General features: G+C 38.9%; 1 protein-coding gene across 2 annotated transcripts in view; it reads left to right on the top strand.

Annotated features, from left to right (window-relative positions):
- The first annotated feature begins 1,198 nt into the window (after positions 1-1,198).
- The window catches only part of dock8 (dedicator of cytokinesis 8), an 82,533-nt gene continuing 70,284 nt past the window's right edge, over positions 1,199-13,447 (top strand). Inside the window, exons 1-2 of one of the 2 annotated variants that reach the window (XM_088409602.1) lie at positions 1,199-1,417; positions 12,797-12,896. In XM_088409602.1, coding sequence (XP_088265728.1) covers positions 1,365-1,417; positions 12,797-12,896 — 153 coding nt within the window. In that variant the 5' untranslated portion in view covers positions 1,199-1,364. The remainder of the gene's footprint in view (positions 1,418-12,796; positions 12,897-13,447) is intronic. The other variant, XM_088409609.1, reaches the window with a different exon arrangement.

Genomic DNA, 13,447 nt, shown 5'->3' with positions numbered 1-13,447 from the left:
TGATTAATGATGATGATGATGATGATGATAATAATATTAATAATAGTCTCCTATTTTATTGATGTTAGAACCACTTATAGAAATACACATGAATTCAAAGACAGCGTTAGAATCATTTGACTTTAATATATAATAATAATAACAACAACAACAACAATAATATTAATAATTATTATTATTATATTGCTGTTGTACAGTGGCATAATAACATTAGATCGGTTCAGCTGTTTATTAAAAAGAGACGGATTATATACATGAATATATTATTCTAACATTGTGTTTAATATTTGAATATGTATAGGGAATATAGAATATTTATTGGAAGTTAATTAATCATTGCAAAATTAAAAAAAAAAAAAAAAAAAAACATACTTTAGTTACTATCACATTAACCCCCCCCCCCCCCCCCCCAAAAAAAAAAAAAAAAAAAAAATGACACAGCCAGAGAATACTGTAATGAGGCGGCGAGTATCACCAGATTTAGTTACACGGGATTTGAGTATCACTAGAGGGAGCCCGCATATCACTTTCACACCAATTTTTCCTAAGTGTTTACTGAGTGATGTGCCCTGCAACTAACTGCTTGTTATCAAGTCCTCGGAGTATATAAACGATAACATTGATGAAAAAATAGCACTAATGTAACGCACTTGGATGTCGTTAAATAATGCCCAAGTCGCTTTGGCTTCATTTGTCGTTACTACCAGGATACACATTCACTCAAGAGCAGCTGCCGGTCACAGCGCAAGCCCAGTTACTTTGCACCTAACAGCGTTGCAGTTAGTATACGTCCGTCCTGCTCTTTTATTTCTTTCAGTTGATATAATCCTTTGTCACTTGTTCTGCCACCATCAAAGGCATCACAGACACACTTATAATAAAGGAAATGAAGTGCACAACTATTTACTAACAGTGATAAAAAGCATGCTGGGAAACAATAATAAGGATAACAATGATATAGACTCAGACATAAATAAATACATAAAATATTTTTAGTCAAGCATTATTTTCTCTCTCTCTCTCTCTCTCTCTCTCTCTCTCTCTCTCTCTCTCTCTCTCTCTCTCTCCCTCCTCTGTTTTCTCTCCTCTCTCTCATTTTTCTATGGCAAGCTTTCGCCCAGACCGGAAGTGGTTTGGCGAACACTCTTTCCGGACTCTGGAATCAAGAACCGCGCGCACTCCCTTGAAACTTGACGGTGAAGGAGCTTTTCTTGTGTTGCGGAGGCGGCGCCTCGGTGACAGCCGGGGCGGGCGAAAAGAAGCGGCGGGCGGGGAGAACTCTGCCCAACAGACCGAAGGCAACCGACCGGTGGTGGTGGAGCAGCATCCCCCTTCTTTTTCGGATTTTCGACACCTGGTTTCCCATGGCTTCTGTAACCAGTGCGGAGCGACGGGCTTTTGCTTTAAAAATCAACAGGTAAGACAAGCAAAAACAAATATTCCAAACAACATCGCAACTCAACTCTTCTGCTTTTGAAACAGTTGTAACGGGAACCAGGCAGCCACATGTTAAAAGGGCAGCAAGCTGTGTACTTTGGTTTCTACGTTGCTTTACATTGTAAAATAATAATTATTGTAAAGTTTACACTTTAAAGTTGATTTTGAATAATTGTATTTACTGTGGTGCATATCCTGTGGCGTATCACGCTAGAGATCAACTGATCGTGCTGTAATATACATGAGTAGGCATGTGCTCATCGTTTCTGCAGGTGGAGAGGAAGTTAATACTGTACATGGAAGTCCATTGTGTCTTATGCTCAATGCTAACTCATTAAAACACCCAAACAGGGGAACTTCCTGTGCATAACTGTCAATGCATGTGACGCTTCCCCCTTTTGCAAATTGACACGTGATTGATTTTGAAGCAGTGTTTCCCTGCCTTTGTCGAGCCAAGTCACATATGTATCTAAAAAAGTGGATACGCAGAAAGATAATGTACCCTGTCACAGTGAGCTACTGAGCTAGATCATCCATCCATTCGTCCAACTATTCGTCCAACAATTGTTGGTGGCTAGACAGAAGATTCTCAGTTGACATCAGTTGAGAAAGTGATGCAGCGTGGAATGATTGGATCTACTAAAAAACAGGGGTGTCCTATCTTATTGACGTGAGAACCACTTCTAGAAATACACATGAATTTGAAGACAGCTTTAGAATCATTTGACTTTAATCTATTTAACAGAATGGATTCAATCAAGCAAGCAATTATTTTATTTATTTATTTATTTATTTATTTTTTAATTCGGAAAAACGTCAGTCTGCCCCAGGTCTGTGGCCACATATTGTAGTTCACCACCACAGTTGTGTAAGTGCGTGAGGTAAATGAGTTGTCAGTGTGAGCGCTTTTAGTACCTGAGGAAGGTAGAATAGCACTATATAAGTGCAATGTCCATCTACCATTTACAAAACAACTTTCTGTTGAAGGTATCAGTGATAAGGCAAATAGTTTGGAATTTTCACATTTTTGGGGGGTGGGTCAGTCACGTAGTGGTTAGCACGTCTGCCGCGCAGTTTAGGGACCTGAGTTCAAATCCACCTCGCTCCAACCCCTGTGTGGAGTTTGCATGTTCTCCCCTAGCCTGCGTGGGTCCCCTCCGGGCACTCCTGCTTCCTCCCACACTCCAAAAACAATCATGGCAGATGTATTGGACACACAGTGGAACCTCTGCATGTGGGAATTTCAAGTTTTCTTTTGGAGCATGCGATTTATCACTCATATATTGAATTTTATGTCGTATTAAGAGGCAATCTGTTCGAATTTTTACTCGTAAAGTTTTGTGTACAGAAACATTCATATCACCTAAATTCCACTTAGGTGAGATTGAGTGCATGAATGGCTGTTGGTCTCTGTGAGCCCTGCCCATTGGCTAGCAATGTTTTCAGGGTATCCCCTGCCTAACCCGAAGTCAGCTGGGACATGCACCAGCAATGGATAAGCTCTAGAAAATGGATGGATGGATGTAAGCTTTTGGGGTGACTTTGGCACTGCACCCCACTAGAATAGACCAATTTGTTCACTGAACGTCAACCAATTCCATCTTCTGTATTCAGAACCAAAACAATAGCATTGCCATTTTCTGCTGACTGAAAATGATATCACAGTTGCTCAAGGCTTTGATAACAACCAATCACGGCTCAAAGTTTCCTGAGTTTGGTCATGTGACAATCAAAGGGTGAGTTGTGCCTCAATATTGGCCAAGCTGTAGAGATGGCGGAATGGGTACATTTGAATTTAACAGAGTTGTTACAATGTGGCTCAAATAAGAGGGTGAAAAGTGTGATGTAATTCTTGAATCTTGGTGGATTTTGAGAAAACATGCCACAGAGTTATTAAGACACCTGTAAACTCTGTTGTCAGCATTTCTTTTAATTTGTCAGTGTCAAGCGTATGAGAGATATGTGTCTCTCAAAGTGTACAGTTTGGTGCTGATCCCAATTATGATTGTTCAGCCTTGGCAGAGCTTGCACATTCCACTTTTGCAACAAGGTCATTTAATGTGAGTGATGCAGAATAAGCTAAGTGCATACTGTAACATTCATTTATAACGTGCCTAAGCACAATGTCCTTAATCTCCATTTTTTTGCTGTTTTTAACAGACTTTCAACACGAAAATGACACCACTTTCTTATATTCTACCAAATCATATTTTACGGTTATACAAAATGATACAATACGCAAACAAATGTTTATTAATGTGACCATGTGTTGGTTGCATTTTTTATGGCAGTTCCTCAGATATTTGATTGTTATAGTTACATACAAAATGTACGACTTACATACAAACAACAAATAGTCCTCATATCACCAAAGTATCGCCACAGTTTTCATCTTCATGTCACATTCTTTATCCATTCCAGGGGCAATATACCACACTGACATTTTTTTAAATATATTCCATGACACATCAAGGATGGTACGTTGCTGTGCAGCGCTGAGCTCAGCTGCACAGGGATGTGAGGGATTTTTGGTCCGCAGCCTGAATCCAGTGATGAACCAGCAGAGCAGCTGCTTGCAGGCTTCTGTCATGCAAGGGCACGTGCCAGTGATATGCTCTGATAGCAAAATGATCTTTTTAATAACAGTTAATTCATTGTCACTTGGTGACATTTTGTAAATGCGATGAATTGCAGTTTTATCAGTAAAAATAAAAATATATGCCGCCCTGGATGGACATTTGGTCTTGACTTTGCGGAAAGCATTTAAAAAAAAATATTTTGTATTTTTTGATAATATATAATACAGAACAATGTAAAATGTGAACAAAGGTTAAAATATGCAACCCTTTCTATCGCTGATATAATGCACTTTAGACTGTAAAAAGTTTTTTTAAAAACTGAAGTAATGATGCCTCAGCTGGTTGAAGCTTAGTAGATGGCTATTTTTTTTTCTTCAGCTGCATCATCAACATTGAGTTTCACATGATTGATAGCTGTGTTAACATCCGTTTCAAAGGGTATATTCGAAAAGTGGTATTTATGCATACTGTATATCAGAGGTGGAAGTGCAAAAATAAAGCAGGTAAAGTCGAGGCTCTACCAAATTTCAGGCCTGTCAAATCAATTAATTACCAATGCTAAGCAAGCCACAAGTCAAGTCATACAATCGTACTCATTTACAACTTTAGGTATTTGCACATTAGCAGATTTTCATTCTAGATTTTTACTTGTATTAGTAGGCTATACTAACATTCACAAACACATTGTTTTGTTCAAGGTTCCAAAAATAGTTTCAAATTCAACATTTAATGTCAAATTGTTCATGATATTTTTTGTCTTCTCAATTAAGCGCATAATGCACTGGTAGCTTATGTAATATTCAACCGGCTTTTTGTTATCGTAACTGTAAAGATAAAATAGCTTACATGTCTTTGTGGGTTTTATTGTGACAGATGACGTTAGATGTCATTGTTGTGTGTCTTATCTTCAAGTTGCAAACCTTAGCCACTCTTTTTTTCTCTGATTTTATCAAATGCAATCCTTGAATCAAGATGTGACAGTCTTCAGTCTGATACACTTACTTCATGGTGTGGCTTCTGCATTTTGCATTATTGCATAGTAGTGGCTAGCCAGGTTTGCCTGCACGACACACACACACAAAAAACATTTTTTCATAGAACAAATTGTACATTATCTTGAAGAGGCAGATTTTCAAATTGAAATAAGCTATATTTGTCAAGTGTTGATCAATGTGAGCATCATAAAAGTTTTAGCATTAAATGTTACTTTCACTAAATTTAGCAACTTATGTCTGCTATACTTAAAAATTACGAACATTACATTACATTACATGAACTAATGTTACACCTTTCCTGGTGTTAATCAAACATATTGTGGGCCCATTTAGTCCTTTCCTTGCACTGGGAAGGAAATCCTGTACATAGTGGGCATCATGGTGCTCTGGTTTCACTTCAGTTTTCTTTCACGAAATGTTGATTTTTACTTATAAGCAGAAACAAAATGCAGAATAAAGAAGTGTTCAATGCAATATAGCACATGCAAGTAAAGAGACGTAGCATAGTGGTAATCATGAACATATGGTAACAGGTGTGAGAACAGCTGTGGATGTGGGGCCTCTCCCGCTCAATACTTTTTAAGTGAATGGGGGTGGTCCAGCTTGTGTTACATGGGATTTGCTGAAAGCCCCAAAAAAGACATCCAAAAATGTAACAAGAATTAAACTCTACCAGACAGTAAGATTTGTTTTGGTCACTTTGGCTTGCTTCTGTGTTTGTGCGTGCCTGCCGCTGACAGGAAGCTGAGCCGCGATGGCGCTGATAGCAGTAAGGCCCATTAAAGTCTGGAGACATATGATAGGATGAGACACACAGCAGGGGCATCCCGCTGCCACAATCCTCTTGAAGTGTACGCCACATCACACTGTTATTCTTCCACTTCCTCTTTAGATCAGATGACCGAAGGTGGTCTTTTTTGGGGAGGGGAAGCTGTTTGCTTGGTCTCGTGTGGTGGAGACACCTTCCTTAGACTTGACAATACCACTAATCAAGCCACAATTGTGTTTTGGTCTGTGCTGTACACATTGTTCAGCACTTTGTTAAATGTCCTTGTTCGAGACAAATTTGGTCATCTTTGGGCAACATGATCCTGTGTAGTGATTTGTGTGTTGTCAAGAGGTTTTTGAGTCTCTTTCTTCCACATTCTAAAAACGTATCGTTTAATTGAACACTAAAGAGTTTAGGTAGGGTTGTGAGTGTGAATAGTCTTTTGCCTACTGTAAATGTGCCTCACAGTTGCCTGGTCACCAGTCAACTGTGTATGCCAGCCTCCAGCACAATTGGCTTGAATGGTGAGGATAAGCAATTTAGAACATAGAGCGATGAATTGGACAGTTGCCAAGACACTTGGCTCTTTTATCTCACAGTTCAGAAGTTTGCGATGTAAATCTTAACAACCTTCCTTTGTGGTGTGTTATTGCAGATTAAATCAAATTAAATTAATTGAAACAATTAATGTAGCGTGTCATACTGTTTTGGTTAAGGATGTTCGTTACCGCTTTTTTCAGATTGATACGAGACCAAGTATTCAACTCTAGAATAGATAGCAATTCCATGTCACGATACTAGTAGTACTTTTGATATCCGTACAAAGTTTTCCTAAAAAAAAAAAAAAAAAAGAATGACACGTGATACAAGTATCTGCTGCCATTGCAAGAACCAATACATTGAAATCTGTACATAGGCCAGGTTGCAGCCTGTGGCATGTTCAAAGTCAGCTGGGATAAGCTCTATCTTGGCTACAACTCAAAGAAATATATGCATTAAAGAAAACGGATGTGCCCTGCGATTGGCTGACAACTAGTTCAGAGTGTCCCCCCATACTGCCCGCAGACAGATTGCATATGCACCAGGCGGCCCGCGACTCTAGTGAGGACAAGTGGGTAGAGAAAACAAATGAATGACTGAATGCATGGATGGATGCATCGATCGATCCATCCATCTCAACTCCGAGTGGTCAGCTAGTGGGAAGTATGTCTACGTCCCAGTTCTAAGTATTGGAGTTGTAAACTCATCTGCAATCTTCCTGTGAGAGTTTTGCATGATCGGAAGAATCTTATTAGTCCACAAGTGAGAGTGTCAATAGTTCTTAGCTTCTTTGTTCTCTGCTTACGTGCAACCCTGATAAGGTCAAGCCAGTTGTATAGGGGTGTTTATTTATTTACTTTTTTGCATCTGGCTGTTTAAGGTACTTGAGCATATCTTTTTCCAAATGTTCTGAAGTCTCGTTTGCTGACTTCACGAAAACGACTGCAACTTTTAGCAATAACTGGAGCAGGGCAATTCCTCCAAGTAACATTATTCTTCTCAGTACAGAATGGCTGGAATCAAAACAGGAGATCAGAGATTCACCCACTGAAAAATATTTACAACAACCGTTACGCTTTTTCTCCATTGTTAATCAAGGAAACTGTACAGTACTGAAATCCCTACAAGCAAAATCTGTACAGTACATAAATATGGCACTACCTCTGCATATAGATAACCCTTTAAAGCACAGGTGTCAAACTCAAGGCCCGGGGGCCAGATCCGGCCCGCCACATCATTTCACGCGGCCCGCGAAACGCCCATTCCAATTCAAGTTTCCAGTCAAAATATCACATTTATAAGTCAATTTGAAATTGTTTGGGGGGAAAAGCAAGCGTTTTTTTTGCCCTCACCCTCTTTCTGATCTCAAAACTAGTTGGAAGTGTGACAAATACACCCAAAATGTATTTTATCACAGTCATCCCGGCCCTCTGACAGAAACTGTAACTGCAACGTGGCCCTCGCAAAGAACGAGTTTGACACCCCTGCTTTAGAAGGGATAGTGTGTAAGATGTAGGCCGTTTTTCATTATGGACAGCAGGGGTTGCTGCAAGTGCTCCATTTACCATTGTCCATAGCTATAACAAACATGGCCGCCTCCGGAGAAGTGCCACCCCTCATGTAATATAATTTCACGATAACTAGACCTCAATGTTTTTAAAACATACTGTTGGTCTTCATTCATTTGCAAGTTTTTTAAATTTACAGTAATTTAATTTATACCTTTTTAATGAAAATCTTACACACTGTCCCTTTAAGGGCCGAAGTAAGGCCTTTTGAAATAGTCATCCGAAAACAGAATATTTTATTAAAAAACTATGGCGCCTAAAAGAAGGTTAATAACTGAACAAATGTAACTTTTTTCTACGACTATATAATACTTGGTGTTGAAATCCTCCTAAGCACATGCTCTGAAGAATTGAATTCTCCAATCTGGCACGAGCCTATCTCAGCTGATTTAGAGTGGTACTGATAATCAAAAGCAGAATTTCCCCAGTCAGACATCAAATCAGAATGGAGCAGTAAGAGGGAGTAGAAAGTGTGTGTGTGTGTGTGGGCGTGTATGCATGTGTTTATGTGTGTGTGTGTGTGTGTGGGGGGGGGGGGGGGGGGGGGGGGGGGGCTGTCACATTCAGGAAAGCTTGCGCAACGATTGCAGAAATGCTGACAAAAACACCATGTGCACACACAGCAAGTGCAGGCTTGCAGCATATGACAGCCTAACCCAACAACATTAGCTGCTATTGAGGTAGAGAAAACACTTGGTTCCACCACAAGTTCTGGAACCATGTAAATATTTGAATAAGTACGTCTTGGCCATTATTTACTTTTGACACATAGTTTGAATGTGATTGAATTTCTCTGGATTCAATCTGGATGGAGGAAAAGTCACTTGACACTCACCTCACACCATAGGATAGTTAGTTACACAGGATAATCTTTGACAGACATTCAACAATTGGGTCTTTGCAGTCTTGGATTTTGACGAATACTGGAAGGGGCGTGTCCACGAAGCGTCTATTGAGGTTCACAGGAAGTGGTTACATAGTTTTTCAGAAGAAAAAAACATTTCTTCAGCTCAGTTGACCAGTTCAGGTTTGATTTAGGAATGGTTTAGTTCCAATACTAAGTATTGATATCGGGGTAATATCTAGCCTTATTTCAAGGTATTGGTGAAAATCAATGAAAGTCGATACTAGGATCTCTCAATCTCTTCAAGCAGTTTTGCAATCATAAACAAGAAGTGACAAACTAGAAGAGTAGGAAATTGTCATTCATTTCATGAATCTTTAAGGAAAATGCTTTTTATGGACTTGGTAGGTTTTTCCTGATCTGTCATTGTTTTTTGTGGGGGGGGGATTTTTTGTTCTAAAAAATGTAGTGGTATCGGTACTAGGTATCAGTCTTGATGACTACTCAAGAGTTGGCAAAGTAAGAATTTTATCATACGGAGAAACCTGTTTCTACTGTACACTTTGCACATGACAATAAACACGTTGACCATTGACTTGACTATTAGTAGACTTTTCTTTGGGATTTGGATCGTGTCTGATGATGTCATCAATATTTGTGACTAATTTGTGGGGAGGGATATTTGTATCAAACATTGCACTGTTGCAGCCTTACCAATTCAGCGCTCAGGTTTTATTTCAGGACGACAGTGGCAAACTGAAATGGAGAGCCGTCTGGCAAATGACTTAGTAGTCATTCTCGGGGCTCTAAGAAGCTGACGTTCAAGACTGGGCTGACATAGCGGAATCGTGACAAACACAACTCTTCTCTTCCTGTTGTAATTGTTTTTTTTATTACTGCACAATTGATGTCTTCACTCAATTATTGTATGATCAGTGATACGTTTATCCCAAGTTTTAGTGAACAAAATTAGCAGAACATCGGTTTAATGCGAAATTACTCTAATACCTGCCCAATAAATCTGCTTTGGAGGGTTTATTTCAGCCAAAGAATAGAAGGATCCAATGAAGACAATAGTCCTTGACTGCTTGTGTGCTGTGATGAAATAATGCCTGTGTGCTGCTGGCAAGGCCTGATTACTGTTTTACTTGCCTGCGCTTTTTATAGCCAAGCGCTTTGTGTTTTGAATGGTAGCAGGCAACCGCATTGAGCGTGCTCGTGAATATGCACGTGCAAATGATACTTTTACCTTCAGTTTAGGTTTTGAAGAAATATGGATATGTTAGGGCTTTGTCTTGGTTATTGCTGAGGAATGTATACAGGCAAGATATTCATAGTGTATGTTGTGGTTTTTTGGTTAGGGCTTGTCCCTTTAGAAGTGGAGTGTTTAAAACATTTTACAAGGCTTGAATTGCTCATACAAGTTCAGCGCTGTCTTTGGTCAATATGCTTCCAGAGAATTGGCTCAGTTGTTGCACAAAACTAAAACTCGAGCTTTCCAGTCAAGATGTTGTTTACATTTTTTAGATCTCTTATTAATGTCTGTTTTGAAACCATTGATGAGGCAAATGATTACAAAGGCATGAGTCCTTGATTGTCAAGTTACACTACAGAAGCAATAGCAGAACAACTGCATTTATTACATTTATGGCCATCAAGGATGCTAAAATGTTACTAACTTGGAAAGTGCTTTTTTCAATTCATAACAAATTATTCAAGGTCCATTACTCCTCCCAACACCTCAGAGTTTGCTGTTGTGTTGCATTCGTGGTTAGTACTGAGCAGATTTGTGTGGTAAAAGCTCTAAAAGGTGAGGTTTATGTGTTGATTTCTGTTTTGTGCTTCAATCTGCCCAATCCTTAGACATCACAAATGGGTTTCTATTAAACATAATTAAATGTTTTTTCATGGTCAAAGTGTGTGTGTGTGTATAAGAAGGTTAGTTTGTGAGTGGGCATGCGGTACATGTGTATTTACTGTACATTTGTGTTTGTTTTCTTGAACATTACTTTTAATGCTCCCTATTCCCAGTATTCATTGGAGGGTTTCAAACGACAGAGAGTTGTAATTACATGATATGCAGGTTTAGTGATGGACTTTGCTCTAAAAACTAAATGCCGCTCACCCACCCATGCTTGTCCCCACCTTCTAGGTTTGTCTTGTCTTTAGAAACATAACACGTGATGTTGTATGTAAGTGGAAGGTGTGTCACTTTAAAATGGAGTGCCTTTACACTGGGCATCTAAGATCCAAAATAAACAATCCGCTCCTAAATGCCCCCAAGATGATTTTTTCAGATTTCATTTTCTTTTTCACCCTATTAGACAAAGATGATGTTCTTTTCATCTGAATTTCCCCCACCTTACACCTTGCTGTGGTGGGTCCATCTTTTTCAATAATTTGCCAAACAAAGTACAAGAAGGTCAAAGGGTTTTGTGAGTATTTTGGTTGTAAGGCTCAAAATTTCAGATATGAAACTCAAATGTACTTACATTTTCTCAAATGACCAAATGAATCTCATGTGGATGCTTCCTGAGTAGGGTGCCGGAGTGGTGTTGATGTACTTGTACTCTTCCACTTTCGTCGGAGTTTATAGTGGTAATTAGCGACACGTTGGAATAAATCATCCTTTTGCATATATATTTGGAACCCGACAATCACATGGACATTTGGGTGGTTCTATGGTGTGGGTTCAGCACTGGCATGCCCTCATTGTACCATGGATATAAAAAGTAAACACTCCTCTTCCAATGCCAGCTTTTACTGTGGGTAGAAAAAAATAGAACCATTTACTGGATACAAGAAACCTCCAAAGTTGAACACAGTTTATTCCATGATTCCAGTGACTTCCAGGGTGTTTTAATTTCTGAATTGTATTTCTCTTAGCTAACAATGGAAGTTCATATATTAAAGGTTTAAACCGCTACCTTTCAGAAATTGTTAACTATTAATTGTTTTTAGTAGCATTTTACATCACTGTAAAATACATTTAAAAAATATGACTACATGACCACCCTTTTCTGACTGAGGACCACGGTTTAAAATTTGGGGGTGCTGATCTTCATCCCAGCTGCTTCACACTTGGCGGCGAAGCACTCCAATGAGAGTTGGAGGTTACGATCTGAAGAAGCCAACAGCACCACATCATCTGCAAATAGCAAAGATGCTTTGCTGAGACTCCCAAACCAATCCTCCTCATTCTGTCCATAAAGGTAATGAACAGAATTGGTGACAAAGGGCAGCATTGGCGGAGTCCAACCCCCACTGGAAACGGATTCAACTTCCTGCCGACTAGGCATACACGATTATGGCCAAAATAATAATTGCGATTATTTTGGGCAATATTGAAATCACAATTATTAATCATGATTAGTCATCATGTTTGGTCAGACATGTCTATTTATTGCCCTTCCTTTCAACAAGAAGTATATAAACAAAGGTTCAAGGCTGCATACTTACACATAATAATAATAATAAACTAAAATAAATAAAGTAAATAATAATTTAAAGAAAAAAAAAAAAAAATATATATATATATATATATATATATATATATATATATATATATATAAATTTACACACAACAGACTTCCTCAATAGTTTGTTCTTTTCTGTATTTGGTCTGCCCACTTTTTGGCATTGCAAACACACAATTAACCACACTTGCACAGCCACTGTCTCTTCCCAGTGTCTGAATTTAACCCTCCATTGTAATGTCGTGTAGATTTTCTGCAGTAGGCTGACCCGTAGATTGGGACCCCACAATTATTCTACTGGGGGTGCCAAAGTGACAAAGCCTCCACTGAGTTGTGTTTTGTAGTATGGAAGGAACAATAGTGTGAATAGAATTACCATGGATGAGCAATTCAAACTAATGTGAGTGGGAACAATGGTGAAGCTGGAGTTGAACTTATTAAGGTTTATAATGTGGCCGTTGCTTTAAATATGCAATGAAAATTTATTTTGAACAGTATTCCATGTGTGTTTGAACACACTTTTTTTGAAAGTCAACCATTTTCATTTACATTGGCATGCTAACACTGACCATTGCCTCCATATTTTAGGCATTCTTCTGCAGAGATTAGGCGAAACTTCAGTGGAAACTATGGCTATTATCACAGACGGACAAACTCCAACGCCTCAACCACAACGTACCTCACCGTGGTGAGTTGTGCTTTTTATCCACTGAGTTTTCTATGTTATTAAGAAATAAGTGACTATTACAGTAATCTAAATAAGAACACCAAGATCCTCCTGCACATACTGCATAGAACGGAAATACCTTTGAAATTGTCCTTCTTTGCACTTCTGTGGAGTCTATTTGCGTTTGGCATATTAGCTTAATAGCACACTACAGCTACCAATAAATAACTGTCCTTCCAATGCAAAGAATCCAATGTTAATTGATAATGATTGGATGTTGTAAAGTGTTTTGCACACGTGTATCCCAAATGTTGCTTGCATCTCATAACTAATAGTTGTTAAGTGACTGCTAATATATCAGGGCCTTCATATCTTAACAGACCACTATACGTTCATTCGTTTCAGAATCTGTGAGCGCGGTAGACTAGTGGTTAGCCCATCTGCCTTACAGGTTTGACTTGGGTTGACTTAGCTCCTTGGAGTCAGGCTTACCTCCTCATTTCAAAAACATTAATGTTAAGTTCAGTTTGAATGAGTTGTTTGTCTACTGTATATGAGATCTGTGAGTGGAT

This window comes from Hippichthys cyanospilos, chromosome 1 (genome assembly GCF_059441005.1).
Source record: "Hippichthys cyanospilos isolate Australia breed blue-spotted pipefish chromosome 1, RoL_Hcya_1.0, whole genome shotgun sequence".
NCBI classification, from domain to species: domain Eukaryota; kingdom Metazoa; phylum Chordata; class Actinopteri; order Syngnathiformes; family Syngnathidae; genus Hippichthys; species Hippichthys cyanospilos.
This window is presented reverse-complemented; position numbering and strand designations above follow the sequence as displayed.